At 42.4% G+C, this 26551-nt stretch overlaps 1 protein-coding gene across 1 annotated transcript in view; it reads left to right on the forward strand.

Moving 5' to 3' along the window:
- LOC107821392 (uncharacterized) overlaps positions 1 to 24253 on the forward strand; it is a 68918-nt gene extending 44665 nt beyond the window's left edge. Inside the window, exon 4 of the mRNA XM_075229060.1 lies at positions 24059 to 24253. Within this exon, the coding sequence (XP_075085161.1) occupies positions 24059 to 24253 (195 nt within the window). The remainder of the gene's footprint in view (positions 1 to 24058) is intronic.
- Positions 24254 to 26551: the final 2298 nt, after the last annotated feature.

Genomic DNA, 26551 nt, shown 5'->3' on the forward strand with positions numbered 1-26551 from the left:
AAAAATACTAAAACACGAGGAATGGTCATGGTGGGGCGGTGTCCGAGGTTCATTAGGTCATTTCTAATGGTCCGTAAATGTTTTGGGCGGTCAGGTTTGGGTGGACTGGGCCCACACAAAAGGCATCGGCTATAGCATACAAAATACGAAAATCAGCCGAATTCTAGTTTTTTGGCCGTAAAATGCCAAACAATAAGGAAGGATTATGTCATAGTGGTGAATGATGTTCCATAGATCATTTATGATGGTCCGTAAAATATTTGAGCGTTCCGGGTCTAGTGGACCGGGCCCACGTGGAAGGCGTGAGCTATAGCATATAAAAATATGGGAATAAGGCCGAATTCCAAGTTTATGGCCATAAAATGCCAAAAATGAGGAATGATCATGGTGGGTCGGTGAGAGATGTTCCTTAGGTCATTTTTTATGGTTCATAAAATTTTGGGATGTCTAGGTCTAGTGCTTTGGGCCCACGCAGAAGGTGTGGGCTATACCACACAAAAATATGGGGATCTGGCCGAATTCCAGTTTTATGGCCGTAAAACGCCAAAACATGAGGAACAGTCATGGAGGGGAAGTGACCGATGTTCCTTATGTCATTTTTGATGGTCCGTAAAAATTTTGGGCATTTTGGATCGGACAGCCCGGGCCCACGCAGAAAGCATGGGCTATATATAGCACACAAAAATATGAGAATTGGGTCGAATTCCAGTTTTATCGCCGTAAAATGCCAAACACTGAGGACCAGTCAAGGTAGGGTGGTGATCGATGTTCCTTAGGTCATTTGTGATGGTCCGTAAAAAGTTTGGGTAGTCCGGGTCTTGTGGTCCGGACCCATGCGGAAGGCGTAGGCTATAAGAAAATTAGGGAATCAGGTCGAATTCTATTTCTATGGCCGTAAAACGCAATAATGCAAGGAACGGTCATGGCGGGATGGTGACCGATATTCCTTAGGTCATTTTTGATGGTCCGAAAGAATTTTGGGCATTTTGGATCGGGTAACCCGGGCACACGTGGAAGGCAACACACAAAAATATGGAAATGGGCCGAATTCTAGTTTTATGGCCATAAAATGCCAAAAAACAAGGAACGGACATGGCATCACGGTAAGAGATGTTCCTTAGGTCCGTAAAACATTTACGCTGTCCAGGTCTTGTGAACCGAGCCCACGTGGAAAAGGCGTGGGCTATAGAACATGAAAATATGGGAATGAGGCCGAATTCCAGTATTATTGCCATAAAGCACCAAACAACGAGAAACGGTTATGGCAAGACAGTGAATGATATTCCTTGGGGTGTTTTAGATGGTCCGTAAAAATTTTGGGTGGTCAGGATTGGGGGGGCCTGGGCCCACGCGGAAAGCGTGGGCTATAGCACACAAAAATATGGGAATCGGGTCGAATTCCAATTTTATGGACGTAAAATGCCAAAACAACGAGGAACGGTCATGGAGGGATGGTGATCGATGTTACTTAGGTCGTTTTGATGGTTCGTAAAAACTTTGGGCATTCCGGATCGGGCAGCCCGGGGCTATACGGAAGGCGTGGGCATAACACACGAAAATATTGGTACCGGTCCAAATTCCTGTTTTATGGTCGTAAAACTCCAAAACACGAGGAACTATCATGGCATGGTGGTGAACAATGTTCCTTAGTTCGTTTGTTATGGTTCGTAAAAAATTTTGGGGGTCCGGGACTGGTGGCATGGGCCCACGCGGAAGGCGTGGGCTATGGCACACGAAAATTTGGGATTAGGATGAATTCCAGTTTTATGCTCGTAAAACGAAGAACGGTCATGGCGGGGCAGTGACCGACGTTCCTTAGGTCATTTTGTGATGGTCCGTAGTAATTTTGGGCGGTCCGGGTCGAGTTGCCCGGGCCCATGCAGAATGCGTGTGCTATAAATATGGGAAAATATGGGTATGAGGTCGAATTCAAGTTTTATGGACGTAAAATGCCAAAACACGAGGAACGGTCATGGCGGAGCTGTGACCGACATTCCTTAGGTCCATTTTGATGGTCCGTAATAATTTAGGGCGGTCCAGATCATGCGTCTCGGCCCCACGCAGAAAGCATTGGCTATAGCACATGAAAATATGGGAATCAGGATGAATTATAGTTTTATGGCCGTATAACGCCAAAAAATGAAAAACGGTCATGGAGGAGCGGTGACCGATGTTACTTAAGTAATTTTTGATGGTCTATACTAATTTTGGGCGGTCTGGGTCGGGTGTCCCGAGCCCATGCGAAAGGGGTGGGCATAGCATATGAAAATATTGTAATCAGACCGTATTCCGATTTTATGGCCGTAAAACTCCAAAAAATGAGGAAAGGTCATGGAAGGGCAGTGACCCGATGTCCCTTAGGTCATTTGTGATGGTCCGTAAATATTTTGGACAGTCCAGGTCAGGTAGCCCGGGCCTATGCGAAAGGCGTAGGGTATAGCACACGAAGATTTGAGAATCGGGCCCAATTCCTATTTTATGGTCGTGAAACGCTAAAAAATGAGGAACGGTCATGGAGGGCAGAGACCGATGTTCCTTAAGTCATTTCTAATGGTCAGTAAATATTTTAGACGATGGGCTGTAGCACAAGAAAATATGGGAATCAGACCGAATTCTAGTTGTATCGCCATAAAACGGCAAAACATGAGGAACGGTCAGGGAGGGGCGGTGGAAGATGTTTCTTAGGTCGTTTTTGATGGTCTGTACTAATTTTGGGCGGTCTGGGTCGGGTGTATAGGGTGCACGCGAAAGGCGTGGGCTATAACACACGAATATATGGGAATCCGACTATATTCCAGTTTTATTGTCGTAAAACGCCAAAAAATGAGGAACAGTCATGGAGGAGCAAAGACCGATGTTCCGTAGGTCATTTTTGATAGTCCGTAAAAATTTTGGACGATCCAGGTCGGGTAGGCTGGGCCCATACAAAAGTCGTGGGTTATAGCATACGAAAATATAGGAATCGGGCCGAGTTCCAAGTTTTATGGTCGTAAAATGCTAAACACGAGGAACAATAATGGTGGGGCAGTGACCGATGTTACTTAAATCACTTTTGATGGTCTATAATAATTTTGGGCGGTCCGGGTCGGGTGTCCCGAGCCCATGCGAAAGGCGTGGTCATATCACATGAAAATATGGTAATTAGACCTTATTCCGATTTTATGGCCGTAAAACTCCAAACAAAGAGGAAAGATCATGGCGGGACAGCTAACCGATGTCCCTTAGGTCGTTTTTGATGGTCCATAAATATTTTGGACAGTACGGGCCGGGTAGCCCGGGCTTATGCGGAAGGCGTAGGGTATAGCACACGAAGATATGGGAATCGGGCCAAATTCCTATTTTATGGCCGTAAAATGCTAAAATAAGAGGAACAACCATGGAGGGGCGGTGACCGATGTTCCTTAGTTCATTTTTGAAGGTCTAGATCGGCGGCCTGGGCCCAGGCGGAAGGCGAGGGCCATAGATACGAAAATCTGCGAATGAGGCCGGATTCCAGTTTGATGGTCGTAAACTGCCAAAACATGAGGAACGGTCATGGCGGGAAAGGGGAGATGTTCCTTAAGTCATTTTCGATGGTCCGTAAAAATGTTGGGTAGCCCAGGTCGGGTGGCCCGGGTCCACGCGGATGACATGGGCTATAGCACACAAAAACTAGGGAATCAGGCGAAAATCTAGTTTTATGGTCGTAAAATGCCAAAATATTTGAAACAGTGATGGTGGGACGGCGACAATGGTTTCAGGTAATTTTTTATGGCCCGGAAAAATTTAAAGACATCCGGGTCCAGGCGCCAGGGCCCATGCGAAAGGAGTGGGCTATAGCACACGAAAATCTGGGAATCATGCGGAAATCCAGGTTTATGGCAGGTAAAAAGTCAAAACATTTGGATAGTTCATGGATGGGAGGTGACTATGGTTCCTTAGTTCATTTTCTATGGCCCGAAAAAATTTAAGGCATTACAGGTCCATGGGCTCGGGCACGCAAAATTCTAGTTTTATGGCAGTAAACCGCCCATGGCAAGGCAGTGACTATGGTATCTTAGGTAGTTTTTGATTTCTCAAAAATATTTCAGGCGATCAGGGTCCCGAGGCCCGGGCCCATGCGGGAAGCGTTGGCTATATCATAAAATATTAGGGAATCGGGCGAAATTCCAATTTTATGGCCGTAAAATGCCAAAAACCTTGGAACGGTCATGGCGGGGTGATGAGTATGGTTCCTTAGGTCATTTATGATGGCCCAAAAAAATTTAAGGCGATCTGAGTAGGGGGACACGGGCCCATGCAGAAGGCGTGGGCTATAGCACAAAGATAATTATAGAATCGGGCAGAACTCTAATTTTATGGACGTAAAACAAAAAAACAATTAACGGTCATGGCGAGGCATTGACTATGGTTCAGTAGGTCACTTTTGATGGCCCAGACAATTTTAAGGCGATCCGAGTCCGGAAGACCTGGCCCATGCGGAAGTCGTGGGCTATAGGACACGAAAATTAAGGAATCAGGCGTAATTTTAGTTTTATGGCCGTAAAACGCCGTAAAATATAAAACAGTCTTGGATGGACGGAGACTATGTTTTCTCAGGTCATTTTTTATAGCCCAAAAAAATTTAAGTAGATCCAGGTCCACTAGCCCGGACCCATGAGGAAGGCATGGGCTATAGCACACGAAAATCAGAGAATCGGGAGAAATTTCAGTTTTATGAATGAAAAATGCCAGAAATCTTGAAATGCACATGGCATGGTAGTGGCTATGGTTCTTTAGGTCATTTATACAGCATGATAAATTTTAAGGCAATCTGGGTCCGGGGGCTTGGGCCCATGCTAAAGGCATGGGCTATATCATACGAAAGTCAGAGAATCTGGTTAAATTCTAGTTCTATGGTCGTAAAATGCCAAAAACCTTGGAACGGTCATGGCGGGGTGATGAGTATGGTTCCTTAGGTCATTTATGATGGCCCAGAAATATTTAAGACGATCCAAGTCGGGGGACAAGGGCCCATGCGGAAGGCGTAGGATATAGCACACGATAATTAAGGAATCGGGCGGAATTCTAATTTTATGGACGTAAAACACAAAAAAACTAACGGTCATGGCGAGGCATCGACTATGGTTTAGTAGGTAATTTTTGATGGCCCAGAAAATTTTAAGGCGATTCGGGTCTGGAGGACTTAGCCCATGCGGAAGTCGTGGGCTATAGGACACGAAAATTAAGGAATCGAGTGTAATTCCTGTTTTATGGCCGTAAAATACCAAAGAATATAGAACGGTCTTGTATGGACGGTGACTATGTTTTCTTAGGTCATTTTTGATGGCCTAGAAAAATTTAAGGCGATCCAGGTATGGGCGCCAGGGCCCATGCAGAAGGAGTGGGCTATAGCACACGAAAATTAGGGAATCAGGCGGAATTCCAGTTTTATGGCCGTAAAACGTCAAAAGATTTGGAATGCTCATGGAGGGGAGGTGACTATGGTTCCTTAGTTCATTTTCGTTGGCCCGAAAAAAATTAAGGCATTCCGGGTCCATGGGCTCGGGCCCGCAAAATTCTAGTTTTATGGTAGTAAACCGCCCATGGCGAGACAGTAACTATGGTATCTTAGGTAGTTTTTGAAAGCTCAAAAACTTTGAGGTGATTAGGGTCCCGAGGCCCCGTCCCATGCGTAAGGCGTTGGCTATAGCATAGAAAAATTAGGGAATCGGGCGAAGTTCCAATTTTATGGTTGTAAAATGGCAAATTACTTGGAACTGTCATGGTAGAGCGGCGACTATGGTTCCTTAGGTCATTTTTGATGGCCCAGAAATATTTAAGGCGATCCAGGTCCAAAGGGCCCAGGCCTATGCGGAAAGCGTGGTATATAGCACATGAACATCAGGGTATCAGGCAAAATTCTAGTTATATGGTAGCTAAATGGCAAACAAACTTTGAACGGTTGTGGCAGGGCGGCGGCTATAGTTCCTTAGGTCATTTTTGATGGCTTGAAAAACATTTAAGGCGATCAGGGTTCAGGAGGCTCGGGTCCATGAGGAAGGCATGGGGTATAGCGCACAAATCTCAAGGAATCTAGCAGAATTTTGATTTTATAGTCGTAAAATTCCAAAAAACTTGGAACGGTCATGGTTGGGCAGTGACAATGGTTTCAGGATATTCTTTATGACCCTGAAAAATATAAGGCGGAACAGGTCCGGTGGCCCAGGTCCATTCACAAGGTGTGGACTATAAGCACATGAAAATTAGGGAATCTGGGGGGATTCTAATTTTATGGCCGTAAAATGTCAAAATAATTTGGAATGGTTATGGCGGGGCGGTGACTATGGTTTCTTAGGTCGTTTTTGATTGCTCGAAAATATTTGAGGCGATCAGGGTCCCGAGGCCCACGCCCAAGTGGAAGGCGTTGGCTATAGCACACAAATATTAGGTAAATGGGTTGAATTCCATTTTTATGATCATAAAACACCAAAAAACATGCGAAAGGCATGAGCTATAGCATACGAAAGTTAGGAAATAAGACTGAATTCCAATTTTATGGCCGTAAAACGCCAAAAATTTGGAACGGTCATGGCGAGGAAGCAACTATGGTTCCTTAGGTCATTTATCATGACCCAAAAATATTTAAGGTTATCTGGGTCGGGGGACACAAGCCCATGCTGAAGGCGTGTGCTATAGCACACGATAACAAAAATTCAGGCGGAATTCCAATTTTATGGACGTAAAGCACAAAAAACCTAACGGTCATGGCAGGGCGGCGATTATGGTTCCGTAGGTCATTTTTGATGTCCCGAAAAAATTTAAGGCGATCCGGGTCCGGAGGACCTGGCACATGCAGAAGGCGTGGGCTATAGCATATGAAAAGTAAGCAATCGGGCGTAATTCCAGTTTTATGGCCGTAAAATGCCAAATAAGATGGAACGGTCATGGCTGGATGGTGACTATATTTCCTTAGGTCGTTTGTGATGGCCTGAAAAAATTTAAGGTGATCCACGTCTGTGGGCCAGGGCCCATGCGGAAGGAGTGGGCTATAGCACACGAAAATCAGGGAATCAGGTGGAATTCCAGTTTTATGGCCGTAAAACGTCAAAAGATTTGGAACGGTTATGGTGGGATGGTGACTATGGTTACTTAGATCATTTTTGACAGCCCGGAAAAAATTATGGCATTCCGGGTCGATGGGCTCGGGCTCGAAAAATTCTAGTTTTATGGCAGTAAACCGCCAGAAAACATAGAACGGTCATAGAGAGGCAGTGACTATGGTATCTTAGGTCATTTTTGATTGTTTAAAAAACCATTGAGACGATCAGGGCCCCGAGGCCAGGGCCCATGCGGAAGGCGTTGGATATAGCATACAAAAATTAAGGAATCGTGCGAAATTCCAATTTTATGGACGTAAAATAGCAAAACACTTGGAACGGTCATGGAGGGGTGGTGACTATGGTTCCTTAGGTCATTTATTATGGCCCAAAAATATTTAAGGCGATCCCAGTCTAGGGGGCAGGGACAATGCAAAAAGTGTGAGCTATAACACATGAAAATCAGGGTATCGAGTGGAATTCCAGTTATATAGCAGTTAAATGGCAAACAAACTTTGAATGGTCGTGGCAAGGCGGTGACTAAAGTTCCTTAGGTCATTTTTGATGGCCCGAAAAAATTGAAGGAGATTAGGGTCCAGGGGGCTCGGGTCCATGCGGAAGGCATGGGTTATAGCACACGAAAATCAAGAAATCTCGCAGAATTTCGATTTTATAGCCGTAAAATGCCAAAAAACTTGGAACGGTCATGGTTGGGCGGTGACAATGGTTTCAGGACATTTTATATGACCCGAAAAAATTTAAGGTGATCTGGGTCTGGGGGCCCGGGCAGATGTAGGGCGATGACTATAGTTCCTTATGTTGTTTTTCATGACCGAAAGAATTTAAGGCGATCAGGGTCCCATGGGCCTGACCACCCCGTGATCTGTCTCCCCCTCTAGGGCAACCCCTATCTGACTAACCTCCACCCAGAGCTGACTGGGCGGGTGGTGAGGTAACTGATGCTGTAGTCGGAGGCTGACTCCTCTACTGAGATACACCTCCATGACGAAAAGGACACTGCCTCCACATATGCCCAAGCTCCCTACACTCAAAACAACTCTCTGGTGCTGGCGGCAGAAACTGAAGGGAACCCCTAGCACCGGGATGTCTGGTAGAAGAACCTGGCATGGAAGAGCCCTGAACAGGTGAAGCACGGGACGAACTCTGAACTGGAAGGGCACTAAGTGATGAGGTTCCCTGATGAGAACTGTGAGAACCATGGCCGAGCTGACTGAGCCTGTCTGAAATGACGACCTCTACCGTGCTGGAACTGACCCCCAAAAAGAGCACCGCTGAATCCACCCTGACCACGAGGCCTCTTGGCCTCCCGCTCAACCCTTTCCTAACCGCGAACCATCTCAATCTGCCAATCAATGTCGACAACCTCATCAAAGGTAGCACCCGAAACCCGCTCCCTGGTCATGAGCAACTGTAGCTGATAAGTTAGGCCATCAATAAACCTCATGATCCTCTCTATGTCTGTGGAAACCAACCAGATAGCATGACAGGCCAACTCATAGAACCGCATCTCATACTGTGTCACAGACATATCATCCTAGCGAAGCCGCTCAAACTGTTTGCGCAGCTCCTCTCTGTGGGATCGAGGCACGAACTTCTCCAAAAAGACCATGGAGAACTGCTGCCAAGTAAGGGGTACTGCGCTAATAGGCCTACATCTCTCGTAAGTCTCCCACCATTTGAGTGGAGCCCCATAAAACTGAAAGGTAGTGAATGAGACCCCACAAGTCTCCAAAATACCAGTAGTACGGAGTATCCTCTGACACCTGTCCAAAAAGTCTTGAGCATCCTCTCTCTCTGTGCCACTGAAAGGTGGTGGCTGAAGTCTCCCAAACCTCTCCAACCTACGCTGATCATCCTCAGGCATAGCAGGAACCACATAATCATGAGCAACAGTAACCGGCTGGGCTAGCAGTGTCTCTAGTGTCTAAAGTCCCTGAATAACCTGCTCGGGTGTTCGAGCGATGGGAGTCTGAGTGCCTCCCCTGGCCTAAGAAGTGGTTGCGGCCGTCGAAATAGAGACAACCTGATCAAGGCCAGTACACGTTGTTAGAATCTAAGCTAGGGCCTCTTGAAGTCCTGGAATCATAATAGGCACAGGTGGTGCCTGAGCTGGTGCATCAACAACTGGAACTTGGTCCTGATCTGGGATAACCGGTGGTGGTTGAAATGTATTAAAGGAAACTCCGCTCACTTCGACAACACTCATGGGGCGAAGAATATGGTGACAATTTTCTAGAAATCCTTGGGTATCCTCTGTAGCTGTGCCACTGAAAGTAGGTGGACTATACCTCTTAAACCTTTCAAGTCTCTTTTGTTCTTCTTCTGATGCCTCTGTCCTGACCTCAGGCCGAACTGGAATAACGGGTTGTACCGGTACTACACCCAAAACCTGACCAACGTGAACCTGCCACTCTGGAGTTATGGTAGGAGTCGGAGCTACTCCCCTAATCTGCGGAATATTTGGTGCAACAGAGATCAATATCGCATGGGTTAATGTACCGAACATACTCAGAAATTATGCCAACATCTCTTGATTTCCGGGGGTAACAACAAGTGCTTCTGGTACTTGTCCCCCAACTGAAGCTACTAATGGCTTCTCCACTGTTGTTCTGACAGGTGCTCTTGTCGCGGCACGTGCCCTTCCTCTACCTCTACCTCGGGCCTGGCGTCTTGCATCCCTAACAGTATGTGCGGATGCCTGCTCAAATAACCTGGTTGCATGTATCCTCACCATCTGTAAGAGAATAGAGATACAAAGGCTCAAATTTCAAATTCAACAAATTCCGCATGACATGAATGAAAGATGTGGAAATTTACTAACAGTTCTGTAGCCTCTCGAAGATAAGTACAAACATCTCCGTACCGATCCACAAGATTAAACTAGACTCATTCGTGACTCATAGAACCTATGAACCTAGAGCTCTGATACCAATTGTCACGACCCAAAATTCCCACCATAGGCATCGTGACGGCTTACCTAGTCTTATAGACTAGGTGCCATCAAGACGCCTGTGGTGGGAATTTTGGTTCATGACAAGTATGAGCACCAGCGGCCAGGTGGGTTGCTTCAGAAGTTAGAGATTCCGGAGTGGAAATGGGAACGGATCACTATGGATTTCGTTGTTGGACTCCCATGGACTCAGCGGATGTTTGATGCAGTATGGGTGATTGTGGATAGGCTGACCAAGTCAACTCATTTCATTCCTGTGATGACTACCTATTCTTCCGAGCAATTGGCTCGAATTTATATCCGTGAGATCGCCAAGCTTCATGGCGTACCGGTATCCATCACCTATGACCGGGTACACAATTTACATCATGGTTATGGAGGGCTGTAGAGCAGGAGTTAGGTACTCGGGTTGAGTTGAGAACAATATTTCACCCTCAGACGGACGGACAGTCCGACCGCACTATTCAGATACTGGAGGATATGCTCCGTGCTGGTGTGATAGATTTTGGGGGTTCTTGGGATTAGTTCTTGCAACTTGCGGAGTTTTCTTACAACAACAGTTATCAGTCGAGCATTCAGATGGCGCGATATGAGGCCTTATATGGTAGGCAATGCCGGTCTCCAGTGGGGTGGTTTGAGCCGGGCGAAGCTATACTATTGGGTACGGACTTGGTTCAAGATGCTCTGAAAAAGGTTAAATTGATTCAGGATCGACTTTGTACAGCCCAATCTAGACAAAATAGTTATGCAGATCGGAAGGTTCATGATGTTGCATTCATGGTTGGTGAGCGGGTATTGCTCTGAGTTTCGACCATGAAGGGTGTTATGAGGTTCGGAAAGAAGGGCAAGTTGAGCCCGAGGTATATCAGACATTTTGAGATTCTTGAGAGAGTTGGAGAGGTGGCTTATAGACTTGCACTACCACCTAATCTCACTGCAGTTCATCCAGTGTTCCATGTTTCGATGCTCCGTAAGTATCACGGCAATCCATCTCATGTGTTAGACTTCAGCTCAGTCCAGTTGGACAAGGATATATCTTACGTTAAGAAACCAGTGGCTATTCTGGACAGACATGTTAGAAAGTTGAGATCAAAGAGAATCGCCTCAGTAAAAGTACAGTGGAGGGGTCATCTGGACGAGGAGGCGACTTGGGAGACCGACCATGATATGTGCAACTGTTATCCTCATCTTTTCACCACTCCAGGTAAAATTCTAAACCCGTTCAAGGACTAACGTTTGTTTAAGAGGGGGAGGATGTAACGACCCGGCTAGTCATTTTAAAAGTTGTAGCCTCATTTCCCTATTTATTGCTCATTCTATACTTTATAACTGTTATATGACTTGCTGGGGTAATTAGTTCGGGTCCGATGAGGTTTTTAGAATGAATTGGAATACTGAGTTCCAAAGTCAAAACCGTAAGTTGAAAAGGTTGACTGGATGTCAACCTATGTGTAAACGACCCCAGAATAGAATTTTGATGATTCCAACAGCTCCGTATGGTTATTTTGGACTTAGGAGCGTGATCGAAATTTTATGTGGAAGTCCGTATTTAAATTAGGCTTGAAATAGCTAAAATAAGAATTTAAGTTTGGAAGTTTGACCGGGGAGTTGACTTTTTGATATCGGGGTCGGAATCTAGTTCCGAAAATTTTCATAACTTTGTTATTTCATTTATGACTTGTGTGTAAAATTTGAGGTCAATCGGACTTGATTTGATAGGTTTCGGCATCGAATGTAGAAGTTGGAAATTTTTAAGTTTCATTAACCTTGAATTTGGGGTGTGATTTGTGATTTTAGCATTAGTTGATGTGATTTGAGGCTTCTACTAAGTATGTATGATATTTTAGGACTGGTTGGTGTATTTGGTTGAGGTCCCGAAGGCCTTGGGTGAGTTTCGGAAGGTTAACGGGTCATTTTCGGACTTGGGAACAACTGAAGGATTTCTGGTGTCCAGCTCTGGTTTCCTTTTTCGTGTTCGCGAGAGAGGTTTCCCGTTCGCGAAGGGGAACTGGGGCACGCGAGAAATTTCTCCCCACATTCGCAAAGAAGGGACCGCATTCATGAAGGGTGATGGAAGTGTTCATCGCGAACGCGCGAAAGTGTTCGCGTTCGCGTAGAAGGGCGAGTCCAAGCTGGGTTATTGGGTATTAAAGCTTCGCGTTTGCGAAGGAGGGATCGCGTTCGTGAAGGCCAGGTTTGGTAAGGCATCGCGTTCGCGAGTGAGCCCTCACGTTCGTGAAGAGGAAAGTTGGGCAGCACATTTTTGTGCTTCACGAACGCGAGGCACTGACCGCGTTCGTGAAGAAGAAATGTATGAGCAGAGAGTTTAAGTTTGTCCCATTTTCCATTTTTGATGTATTGGAGCTTGGGGAGAGGCGATTTTCGGGAGATCTTCAGAGAAAACATCGGGGTAAGTGTTCTTAACTCAAATTTGGTTAGATTACCCGAATCCATCACTGTTTTTATCATTTAATTGGTGAATTAAGTTGAAAAAGTTTGAAAACCCTCTTAGATAAATTTGAGGATTTGAGGGCGAAATTGTTATCTAAATTTAGCAATTTTGGTATGGTTAGACTCGTAGTTAGACGTGGGCCCCACAGACAAAGTTTGAGTTAATTTCGGATTTTATTGAAAAATATAGTATTTTCTTCTGAAATTGATTCCTATAGTTTTTGTTGACTGTATCGAATTATTTTGGCTAGAGTCGAGCCATTCATAGTTGGATAATTGAGGAAAAGGCCTACTAGTGGATTAAATTGGAGCAAGTCGAGGTAAGTGACTTGTCTAACCTTGTGTGGGGGAAATTTTTCCTAGGATTGGTATTGATGTGAAAATTGTAATGTGTTGAAAATCGTGTACACGAGGTGACGTGTGAGTACACAGGCTAACTGTGGAAGATTATGTTTTTTAATTGTGTAGATCACTGTGCATATTAATTAAATTATTTTATTTTGTTATATTCTTCATCATTGATCTGATTTTTATACTTTAAATTTGCTTGACCTTTTTCTGCTAATTGTTTTACCTGTTTAGTTGAAACTTGGTTTCTTTTATTCTGTGCATTATTTGAAGGTTGAATTTCTTTAATTTAAATATTATTAATGTAAAGTATTTGATATTTTAAATTTGGTACGGAGGCAATGTGTTAAAAATTTTAAAATATTATTTTTGCTGAGTTATTTATTCCCGAATATTTTGTGAGATTTGTTTGTACTCATTGTGATGGAGCCGTGAGCTCTTTGTTATGAAAAAATATTGTTGTTGATTTATTTTGGCAAGTTGAAATATTTGGGCACATGAGATGCAAATTGTGATATATTATGATATTGATACACATGCGGTTGTATAAGGTCTGAGTGTTGAAACGCATGTGGTGAGATAAGGGTGACTTGATGTGTGTGGCTAGTAGGGGGAATTACTAGAAGTCATGCAGTATGATAAGGACCAAATGGTCATTTGTTAATGTCGGTGCCACCATATATATATTTATAATATTTTTCATACACATATACGTATATATGTAGTGTCTCCTGACCGAGGTGTGCGGGTGGCGTGCCACCCCATCCCTCCTTAGTAGATTCGTCCCTGGCCCCAATACAGATATCAGATACCGAGTGGGATATCAAAAAGACCTTAATTGTGGTGTCCTCAATAGACTAACAGATTACCAAGCCAATACTCTCATAAGGACACCAACCATCTCAGAAATAAAACAACAACAACAACAACAACAACAACAATAACAACATACCCAGTATTATCCCACAGTGTGGGGTCTGGAGAAGGTAGTGTGTACGCAGACCTTACCCTTACCTTGTTGAGTTTGATAGTTTGGTACGATTGTGATCCATGATGTTGGGGCATTGTGTATGCCTTTGTACATCACCTGAGCATTGTGTATGCTTCTTGATATATATATTTGGAGCATTGTGTATACTTCAGTGAGCATTGTGTATGCTCTATTACATATTTGAGGCATTATGGTGCAGTTGTGGACTTATAGAGGTGTTGGTTAATTTGTTTCGATGTAGTTATGACAAGTCCTTAGTATGTAGTGGGTTGAGATATGTGTTCTTGTTGGTTAATTGTATTTTAACTCTACTGATATTATAATTATTGCGTTTAGTATATTTTTCTTATTATGGTGTGTTTGTATTTTCTAACACTTGTTCCAGAGGTATTCAAAGTGGCGGGTCGAGGATCTTACTGGGTTATATTTACGTATAACTCACTCCTTACCTGTATGTCCATGTAGATATTGTTGTCGAGGATGAGGCCAGTGGCTAACAAGTTCGTTGAGTGGATACTATTCCTGAGGTAAGCCGCCGCATTATTCGTGGAGGCTGCTGTTTCAGCTCCATCTATCTTATGTCTATTATTTCTTTCGGGTCTGCATGCCCGTCAGTCAAACTTCTATTACTCTGTTAGATGCTCCATGGTCTTAGTATGAAATTTGGGCTAGAGATTTATTATTTGAGTGCTCATTAGAATTTATAAATAATAAATTATGATTTTAGTGGATAATTGTTTTGTATTTAGTAATATTTAATGTGTTTGATTTGGGCTAGGGCATATTTCTCTCAATGCTTATATAAAAGGTTAAGAGTACAAGAGCTAGTTTACCTAGCGGGTAGTGTTAGATAGGTACCAGTCACGTTTAGGGGTAGTTTGAGACGTGACAGGGGTCCTCTCCCAAACTTGGATTAGAAATAGTTTAGCTAAAATCTTTGATATTACTAAATCCCATTCTTACTTGGCAGGTCTTGGTCTTTGTAGGGGTTGTTTATCAGTTAGACTTAGAGCCCGTTTGGACATAAGAAAATTTTTCCTTTTTTTCAAAACAAATTCACTTTTTTCGGAATCAGTATTTGTTCATAAAATTTCTAATTTTCACTTGAAGATAAATTTTAAAAATTTTCGAAAATTTGAAAAACTTCAAAAAGCAGTTTTCAGAATTTTCACTCACAAAACTTCAAAAACAACCCAAAATTATATTCATGTCCAAACACAACTTTAAATTTCAATACCATTTTTATTTTTAAAAAAATTTCCCCCTATTTTAGAATTTTACAATTCTTATGTCCAAACGCCTACTTAGTGAAGATGGCCATGTATGAAACTTTGTCAGTGAAGTGTGAAATAAATGGAAATTTATGGGTTGGATCAGTGCCATTCGCAATTCAAGAGAAAATGGCTAGCTAATTAGGAAAAGTTATACACTTTCTAGTCATAATTTTTGAATCTTGTTTTTGGTGACCGTTTACCCGAAAAATCGGATAGAGTTAAATTTGTGCATGGTTTTAAGGACACATGATATAACTTGATACAAATTGTAGAGTGAAATGTAAAAATCTCTATATTTGGCAAATCGAATGAAATATAAGGCAGAGAAAAAGGAAATATTGATGAACAAGGCAACGCAATGCCCCTTCAATGTGTTAACATCCCCCTCTTATATTAGTGAGATCCTACTTTATCTATAATAATAAAAATATATAGTGGAGGACCTACGATGAATTATCTTTTCCTCGATTTCCGCCAAGATTCTCTCCCATAGTGCGGTTACAACGACTCTTGTCTGCGAGCTCAATACTGGCTCGTGCTTGGTATTGGATCGAGCCCTCAGCCTTGGTAAGAGCTCGATTCTTACTTGAGGTCTCGATATTCGGGGTGAGTGCTGGTCAGTCTATGCATCTTCGATAATCTCCGCTTTGCCTCGTAGTTCGATTTGGATATGAGCTCGATAATGATACCGAGCTTGTCATTGATCGGTCTTAGAGCTCGAAGCTCGACGCCCTTACTTTGGACCTCGACCAAGCTTGTCATGCAGATACCCTTTGATCGAAACATTATCATCTCGACCAGTCCGTACGACTGACTCAATAGGTTTTGACTGTACACAGATAGTCCCCTCGTTTCTCAGAAAAGGATGTGGCGAGAAACGATATGACTTCCCAACAGATCGATCAGATATATGCTGACATTTACATCGATCCCGACCATGATGTATGTGAGAGTTGTCCCATCGGTTCGGTTTTACCAAGGCATTTAATGTGTGTCAGATGGTGGTCGGCCACCGCTGATATTGAACCATCATTGATTCAATCTATATAGCCTTTCCTTCCACCATTCATCACTTTTACGTCTTCAATCTTCCAAATTTTCTAAGTTTCTTTTCGTCTTTTCTGAGTTTTCTTCCTGCAAATCTGTGAGTTTTACTGCAAACTCTTTATTAAGACACCAAATACTCTCGTTCTTTGTTCACGAAATTTTAAATGGCAAAAACGTCTAAAACTATTCCGCAAAAAAAGACCGCTTCTTCATCTCAACCCGCTGGTGGCAAGGATGTGGAAGAGCCCCGCCCTGAGGAATTCATCCCGGTAGGGTGTTTGACTGTAGGTGATTTTAAAATTGAAAAGCCTTCTCCGATATCAGGTCGGTGTGAGCCGATGTCGAGGTACTAATGTTCAATTACCGAAAAAGTTCTCGATAAAGTCATACAAGAATGCAACTGGGATAATAAACTCATAGTAATCCCATCGCCTGATGAATCAATTACTGCCCACGTCGAAGAGTTTTTAAGTGTTTACACTTATCCTTTCACGTTGGGACCTCTAGACCCAGTCATCGTTGCCTTTTGTAAGAGGTACGATGTGACCCTCAGCCAAATCCACCCTTCCTTTTGGAGGATAGTGATTCTTCTTCGATTTTTCTCGAGAAAGGTCGAGGGGCGTATCTTCACCCTCGATCATCTTATGCGCCTTTACAGTCCCCGACTTTATCGAGGAGGGTTGATCAAGCTTTCTCGCCGAGCAACCAAAGTGCCATTCTCGAGCATAGACAAGACTCGGAATCGGGGTTGGATAGGCCGTTTTGTTTGAATCAAAACCTCTGACCTGATCCCTGTCGATGACTTTCCATTTCCCGAGAAATGGAATATGAGCCGTGAGTTAACGTTTCTCTTTTGCCCGTTTTGATTTTGTGATTGCCTTTTATTTTGTTGATCCATTTTTCTTTTTTTATCACAGTCGTAGATCGAATGCCGGAACCGATCCCAGATCTTAAACAATGGGTTGAAAGTCTGAGGTGATCGAGGTCAATAAAAGAGCTGATGCCAAAGTGGCTCTGTTCAGGATCGATGTTGAGGTTAACCAAGCCAAAGCTGAGAGCATGGTCGAACATGAAAAATGGAAAGCTCGGAGAGAAGCTCTCGAGGAGGTCAGAGCTTAGGGCTTCGATATTGGGGACGAGATTGAAGTCGCCAGGGCGGAGGAGAACAAAGCTCTAAGGTTGGCCTTTCCTGAGGAGGACTCCGATGACTCGGGGGAGTTTGAAGATGAGGACGATGCCGAGAATACGACCTCTGATGAAGATTGAGTCATTTAGGGCCTTAGGTCGTTTGCTGCATTCTTTTGATACCGCTTTCAGTTTTTGTATGTAGAAATTCTTTTTGGCAGAGTAGCCGCCACTGTACAAAAAATTTGTAAATATAAATCTTTCTTCCTTTTGAAGCAAAATAGCCTTTCAAGGTAAATAGATAGATTGAATTTTAATCTCGGTTGCCTTTGGGCCTTGTGGATAGTCCCCTTTGCTTTATCGGGCTCGAACATCCTTCAGCCTTAAGTAGTCAAGTGTTCGTTTGAATTCGAAGAAATGAGTAATTTTACTTGAAGTAATGTAGCCCGTAGGAGTAATGGTCGAGTGAGTGCTTGCTTGAATTAGAAATAAAAGTAGCACATAGGCTTAGTGAATGATTCGAACTCGATGCAATGTAGCCCGTAGGCGTAATGGTCGAGTGAGTGCTTGCTCGAACTCGAAATAAAAGTAGCCCGTAGGCTTAGTAGTCGAGTGAATGATTCGAAATCGATGTAATGTAGCCCGTAGGCATAATGGTCGAGTGAGTGCTTGCTCTAATTCGACTAAAAATAGCCCGTAGGATTAGTAGTCGAGTGAATGATTCGAACTCGATGTAATGTAGCCCGTAGGCGTAATGGTCGAGTGAGTGCTTGCTCGAGCTCGAAATAAAAGTAGCCTGCAGGCTTAGTAGTCTAGTGAATGATTCGAACTCGATGTAATGTACCCCGTAGGCATAATGGTCGAGTGAGTACTTACTCGAACTCGAAATAAAAGTAGCCCATAGGATTAGTAGTCGAGTGAATGATTCGAACTCGATGTAATGTAGCCCGTAGGCGTAATGGTCGAGTGAGTACTTGCTCGAACTCGAAATAAAAGTAGCTCGTAGGCTTAGTAGTCGAGTGAATGATTCGAACTCGATTTAATGTAGCCCGTAGGCATAATGGTCGAGTGAGTGCTTGCTCGAACTCGAAATAAAAGTAGCCCGTAGGCTTAGTGATCGAGTGAGTGCTTGCTCGAACTCGATCCTGTTTGCATAATAAATCTTGAACATAGGATATCGGTAAAGAAGAGGGCTTTCTTTGCAAGTCATTATACATGTTTTCATGTTTTGCATCAGGGCTCGGGCCAACAACAAACATGGTTCGTTTTGACTATTTTTATCTTACAACGTTTCCTGTCGAGACACTGTTTGTCATGAAATAACAAAGTAACTTCCTTTACACCGAACTTGATAATTATCACAGATACGTTCAATGATAAAGTCCCCCAGTATACGAGGTTGATTTTAAAGAGGCCTCGGATACTCAGCAATGGTATCGTTTTAGGCGTTACACGTTCTAATTGCTTGGTAGTTGATTGCCATTTTATCAGACCGGGTTTGGAGGATTTTTGCTATATGGCCGGTATCGATCCCTGGTCGACCTTTTCTTGGTAGTTCTTTTAGTAACGGACCTAGAAATCAACTGGTCATCTTCGACTCTTATTTTGGATTGATATCGATTGTGCACGTCGGTCTAAGTAATAGCTTGGTACTCGATCAGATTTTGCTTCAGCCACCGTGAAGCCATCAAGCTCCGCTCGTTTAGACCTTGAGTGAAAGCTTGAACAGCCCAATCGTCTGTGACTGGTGGCAGATCCATTCGTTCCATTTGAAAACGAGATACGAACTCCCTTAGCATCTCGTTATCCTTTTGTATTACCTTGAACAGGTCCTACATTCTGGTTTCAAACTTTATGGCTCCGGCATGTGCTTTTACGAAGCAATCTGCAAGCATAGCAAAAGAATCAATAGAGTTAGATGGTTAATTATGATACCATACCATTGCCCCATTTGACATGGTTTCACCGAATATTTTCAATAATACAAATTCGATCTCATCATCTTCCAAATCATTTCCCTTGATGGCACACGTGTAAGAAGTGTCGTGCTCGTTGGGTTCGGTCGTTCCGTTATATTTGGGTATTTCGGACATACGGAATTTTTTAGGGATTGGTTTTGGGGCCGCGCTCGAGGGAAAAGGTTTTTGCATGGATTGTTTGGAATCCAACCCTTTTATCATTGGTGGAGCTCCCGGGATCTGATCGACCCTAGAGTTATAAGTTTCTACTTTTTTTATCATTGGCTTCGACTCGCTTTGTGAGTTCCTCGATCAATTTAGCAATTTCGGGAGTAGTCCCCAATTCTTGCTCATTTGACTTCACTATGGCTGGCTCCGTTCTGTGGGTGATTTCTCGAGGTGGACTGGGCTCCGGCCTGCTTTGTAGCTGGGTTTGGCTCTGCAACTGAGCTATTGTTGCCTATTGGGCTTGCAACATTTTAAAAATCATACGCAAGCTAGCGCCGTTTTCCTCGACGTTATGGGTATCTCGAGCTGCAGACCGAGTGCCACCATGGATGTCATTCTCGGGTTCAGCATGGAGGTCTGCCTCAATGGCTACATGCGAATTGATATCTATTGGCGCTCCGATTCGTGCTCCAACGACATTTACAAGTGGCCTTTCGGTACTGGATGTCAAGTTATTGTTCTCATCTTGAAGACCGGCTCAGTTGTCGATTGGTGAAGCCATTTGATTGGTAGTTAGTCGTTGCTAATCCGAAATCCACGATATTTTCGGAACCGAGCGTAAAACACAACAGTGTGTTTCTTCAGATTCGTATTAAATAACCACTGTTATCCTTAGCCCCACGGTGGGCGCCAAACTGTTTACCCGAAAAATCGGATAAAGTTAAATTTGTGTATGGTTTTAAGGACACGTGATATAACTTGATACAAATTGTAGAGTGAAATGTAAAAATCTCTATATTTGGCAAATGGAATGAAATATAAGGCAGAGAAATGTTGATGAACAAGGCAACGCAATGCCCCTTCAATGTGTTAACATCCCCCTCTTATATTAGTGAGATCCTACTTTATCTATAATAATAAAAATATATAGTGGAGGACCCACGATGAATTATCTTTTTCTCGATTTCCGTCAAGATTCTCTCCCATAGTGCGGTTGCAATGGCTCTTATCTGCGAGCTTGATACTGGCTCGAGCTCGGTATTGGATCGAGCCCTCGGCCCTGGTTCGAGCTCGATTCTGACTTGGGGTCTCGATATTCGGGGTGAGTGCTGGTCGGTCTATGCATCTTCGATAATCTCCGCTTTGCCTCGTAGTTCGATTTGGATATGAGCTCGATAATGATACCGAGCTTGTCATTGATCGGTCTTAGAGCTCGAAGCTCGACGCCCTTACTTCGGACCTCGACCGAGCTTGTCATGCAGATACCCTTTGATCGAAACATTATCGTCTCGACCAATCCGTACGACTGACTCAATCGATTTTGACCGTACACAGTGACCATGGCTAGAGGAAGGTAACAGGAGAGTCGGATCTCTTTACAACTTTGGTAAAGGAGAAAAGTATTGAAAATCTGCATTTTTTTGACGAGAGAACCGTCTTACCATTGGATTCATGGGGCAAGTTTTATAAGGAGAGATGTATAAACCTTTCTCCTTCCGGCTCAAACCAAAATTAAGATGCTTTATCTCTAGAACTGTTTAAAATTTTCCAAAAATAAAGAAGTTCATTTTTATACTTAAAAAATAAAGCCTATACTATCGGCTCATTAATTGTCAAAATTTCATTTGGGGAAAAAGTACATTTGGTCCTCGTATTATTACTTTATTCTAGTTTAGAACAGTAAACATTGGGACCAAAATAAACCTATGACAAATCAAGATAGAAATTAAAAAAAAAAAAGCAGAATGAAAAAATGAAGATATAACAAATCATTCCGCAGCAGGATCTTTCTTTTCAAGCCTTAGAATTGGTTTAAGTCAAGACAAGATGCATGTTGTTCAATACGTCGAGGATTTTATTGATGCATATTTAGATATGATTGGTCATATCGACATACTTCTGTTACATGGAAAACAGGTGAAACATAATTCTGAGGTAACAACTAACTGACTAAGCATGAGCCTTTAGACCTTGGACATGCTTCAAACATTCCTTTTCTTTATATGGCATGTCAATTCAAAAGTCTCAAACGTCGAGATAAAAAAATTGCAAAATTCTAAAGCAAGCTACATAAATTCAAACGCCTCAAACAAATTGGAGAAGTCTTATTTCCTAGGAAAACCAATCAATTGTCCATGCCACATCTGAAACACTAAATAGTGACAACTGCCAAATCATATTCACGTAGCTCAAATAAGAAAATTAATATGTCCACATACTATGACAAACACTCAAAGTACACTCATATTTCAAAATGTTTGAAAAATTGAGTTGTTTAGCGTCAAAGGCGAGAATTTTGTGTTTTCCCAACCAGCCAGTGTCCTTTAGTATCGTACCAATTATCACTATATATTCTTACAAAGTCATGCACATATCAGCAGAGTAATTATTTATTTATTTATTATTATTATTATTAGTAATATTATTGTTAAAGGTAGTATATTGATTTCAGCAGCAAGAATGTGCTGTGAGATAATTACAAGGGGGACTGCTTTACGGATTGTGTAATGAGCCCAAAAAGTCAAGGCATGACATCTATGTCATTTAATAGCCATATCAGATGTGCCCAAGGCAGTTCCTTTGGCAAACAGGGAGATGAGTTCCAAGTATTGCAAAACACCCCAATGTTTCAATACTATATACAGGTATTCCTCAAAGTATGATTCACAAGAAGAAATTTTGATGCTCCAAAACAATATATCACAGCACTTCAGGTCAGGAAATGAGGGACAACTTCAATGTGATATTTCAACATGTGTTCAGAGAAGGCAACTTAGTGGAAGATTTTATAGCTAACATTATTTTTTCCTTTGTAGGTACATCTGAGTTTCATTAATCTTAGGATTAGGATAGCTAAGAGAAGAGCTCTAGATTAATGACATCAAAAGGTTTGATCCTGCACCTGCCTACTTATTTCTTTTTCTTGATCAACTTCTGTATGCTATTAGGGTACTTTCCAGTGGTATTAGCATGTTTACATGCTCATTCTCGAAGTGCTTTTCTATTGTATAAAGGTTCTATCATAAGCAAGTTTAGGATAGTGCACTTCATGTTATTTCTGGATTATCCAAAAGTTATTCAAGAAGGTAAAAATATAGGTTGGATTGCTTTCTATTGTCCTCATGGTATCTACACTTGGACACATATCAAAAGTTGGGATCCAATGCCCTATTTGTGAATGGATGTATTTAAAAGGGGTGAGGGACCGGTTAGGAATGGATGGCAATTTGGGTAGTCGGGTTGCTGCATAACGAGCGAGACGTTTGGGTTCACAAATTGGGAAAAACAAAGAAATTGACAGTGTGATGACATGGCACCGTTTCAACTGTTTAAAAAATTGTGCATGAGAGTACAGATAAACTACTAACCTGTGTCGGGAGAGCCAGGTTCCCTAACAGATTGTGCAAATGTAAACCTCATACTTTGACCAATGTGCAATGCATTAGCTACTTGTCTGCTCCATAATCGTCATGCGTGTCTACCTGTAACGGTATAGAGGTGATTTAGACTGCTCCAGAAAGCACATTTTAGCTATTTTACCTGTACATTTATTTCATAGCCAATCATCGAGGGACCAGGTCCTCAACTTGATTTTATCAATCCTAGTGCCATGCGATTCTTATCAAAGTGCTATCTACTCCGTGCTTTGGTGAGGATATCTGTAATTTGATCTTTTGTGCTACAAAACTTCATGTAGATGATCCCTTTCTCAACATTGTCTCTGAGGAAGTGATGTCGCACATCAATATGCTTTGTTCTCTTATATTGAACTGAATTTTTTGCCATGTTGAGAGGACTAGTGTTGTCACATAGTAAGTGTTGTCTCTTATGCTGCAACATACTCAGCTTCTGTAGTTGAAAAGGCCACTGAGTTTTGTTTTCTTGTGCCTCGTGAGATTAGACACGAACCCAAAAAATGTGCCATACCAGAAGTACTTTTCCTATCCATCAGATAACTAGCATAGTCAGTATCAGCATACCCTATCAAGTCAAAGTTATCTCTTGAGGGATAGTAGAGAACCAGTTTCATCCATATCCAGGTGAGTGGCAGTGGAAATAGGTGTATTAATGATCTTTGAACTTTCCATCTCAAATCTCTTCAGAAGCTCTTTGATGTACTTTTGCTGATTTATCATTGTGCCCCAAGGAGTTTGTCTGACTTGTAGACCCAAGAAAAAATTCAATTTCCCCATCATTCTCATCTCAAACTCACTTCCACCATGAGTTTTGCAAATTCCTCACACAATGAATCGTTTGATGCTCCGAAGATGATGTCATCAACATAGACTTGCACAATGAGCAGGTTTCACCCTTGTTTCTTCATAAATAAGGTGTTGTCAATTTTTCCTCTTGTAAAGTCATTTTCTAGAAGAAATTTAGACAACCTTTCATACCAAGCACAAGGAGCATGCTTTAGCCCATATAGTGCCCTGTAAAGATTGAAAACATGCTCACGATGTTCATGATTCTCAAATCCAGGAGGTTGCTAAGACTTCTTCTTTAAGAAAGCTATTCAGAAATGCACTTTTAACATCCATTTGGAACAATTTGAACTCCATATGAGACGTAGAGGCAATGAGGATTCCGATTGACTCCATTCGAGAAACTGGAGCAAATGTTCCATCATAGTGAATCCCTTATTCCTGATTGTACCCTTGAACTACCAGCCTTGCCTTATTTCTAGTTGTATTTCCATCAAGTTTGTTTTTGAATACCCACCTGGTTCCTATAACAGTTCTGTCAGTAAGTCATGGAACCAGGTTCCATACACTGTTCCTCTCAAATTGATGGAGTTCTTCTTGCATGGTTGTAATCCCATCAGCATCTTTAATGCTTCTTTGATATTCTTGGGCTCAATTTGAGAGAGAAAAGATGAGAAGGCAAGCACATTTCTTGCCTTTGGTCTAGTTTGAATTCCTAAATCAAGAGGAGTGATCACATTTTCCAGAGGATGTGAACTTTTGTTTTTCTAGTTAGACACCTGAACCTTGTTGTGGGATGGTCTAGGTATTTCTGAATGTGATTCTCTATCTGCATGTGTGGTCCCTTGATCTGCATCAGCAACTCTGTTTTCAACTTCAGTTGTTGTGATTGAGGAATCAGGTTCCTCTATGTTAACTGGAGATTCAGCTGTGCCATTGTCAATGACATAAGCAGGGACAATTGACTGTTCTTCCTCTTGATCAATCTTATCATGTGAATCCTTCCCACATGAGTGGTGAGATTCATCAAACATCACATGTATACTTTCCTTAACACATTGTATCGCACACCTTGTGATCCTTGAAGCTTGAGTTGGGCAGGCCACGAACCAGGTCCTTCTTGACCAACTTGTTCAGCAACATGAAACTTGCATGGCCCAGCCTTCTGTGCCATAGTTCAGCATCATCATCAACAACACTTAGACAGTTGAGTTCACCACTCTAGTTTCCCTTGTCACAGATTTGGGAGACACTTAATAGGCTGTACTTTAACCTATTTACGTAGTACACATTTTCAATTGAGTGAGAAAGAGACTTCCCAATTCATCCAATTCCCAGAATGTATCCCTTTTTGCCGTTTCCAAAGGATACACTCCCTCCTTGCAGGGCTTTGAGTGAAAGAAAATTATTTGTGCTTCCAGTCATGTGCTTCAAGCAACCACTATCTATGTACCATTGTTGGATGCTCCCTTTCACTCCTCCCTGCACAAGAAAATCAAGGGTTAGACTTAGGAACCCAAACAAGTTTGAGTCCCTTGTAATGAGGAAAGGGATGAATCAAGACCTTTTTTTTCCAAGCAGGCATCATGCATATTTTATATGAGGGATAAGGTTCTCTAATAGTAGTTACCTATTTAGCAAAAACTTTGTTTTTCTGTTGAGACTGAAACTTGGCCTTACAGGTTTCCTTAAAGTGCCAGTGTTACCACATTAAGTGCAAAGCTAGTTATTAGGTACATTAACACACTTGCTATAAGGATTGTAAGGAGTCTTTTCCCTTTGAAACCCTATCACTTGCATGTTTCCCCCATTGTTTTTATACAAGGTAGTGATAGTATCACAGGACCAGGTCCACTTGAGTGATTTTTCTAGATCATTCTTAACTCTGCCTAGATCATCCTGAAGTTGTCTGTTTCTCTCCATTTCGGCACACATACTAGATTTCACTGATTTTAGCTCATCTTCAAGCCTAAGGTGTGCCTCACTTGCAACTTCTTTTCCCTTTTGGGTGAATTCATACCTACCTTCCATTTTTAGTTCCTCAATTGTTTCCTTTAGTTCCACGACTACTACTAATAGGTCATCTCTCTCATGCTCTATGTTTGTAATTCTCTCAGTCAAAGTATCTTTTTCCCTTTTTAAAATCTCAATGGTCTCTCTAAGATCAATCACAACCACCACTAGTTCATCTCTCTCGTTTTCTATTTCTCCTACTTCCGTGGTTAGCGCATTGTTATCATTAATGAGACTATGATAAGCATCAATTAAAATATTAGCCAAAGATATAAGCTTCTTTTGAGAATAGTATTTCAAATTTCTTTGAACATCCAGTGTTACCACAGCATCTTTAAAGCAGTGTTATGGGGTTCATTATGAGATCTATACTGATCACCAGAGTCTGCAGTATCTGTTAAAGCAGAAGGATCTTAATTTGTATCAGCAGAGATGGTAGGAGCTTCTTAAGGACTATGATATTACTATTCTGTACAATCCGAGGAAGGCCAATGTGGTGGCCGATGCATTGAGTCGCCGGGCAGAGAGTTTGGGGAGTTTAGCATATCTTCAAGCAGTAGAGAGACCTTTGGCATTGGATGTTCAGGCCTTAGCAGGCCAGCTTGTCAGATTGGATATTTCGGAGCCTAGTCGGGTATTGGCTTGTGTGGTCTCCAGATCTTCTCTTTATGACCGTATCAGGGAGCGTTAGTATGATGACCCCCAATCCCATCTTCTTTACTGACCTTATCTGCTTGAGATCCAAAAGTTTCTATAACATTATCAGTGCCACCAATAGGTTTTACAACAGCTATATTAGGCTTAGCTGGAGGTAAGACCTAACTAGGATTGGGACTTAAAAATTTTCTCGACTCCACCACTTTCTGAGATTGTTAGATTCTTTTCCTTTTGAGCATTTTCCTCTTCACTGATGCTTCTCTCTCCCATTCTCTCTTGATTTTTGTA

Source organism: Nicotiana tabacum, chromosome 13, assembly GCF_000715075.1.
Source record: "Nicotiana tabacum cultivar K326 chromosome 13, ASM71507v2, whole genome shotgun sequence".
Taxonomy (NCBI): Eukaryota; Viridiplantae; Streptophyta; class Magnoliopsida; order Solanales; family Solanaceae; genus Nicotiana; species Nicotiana tabacum.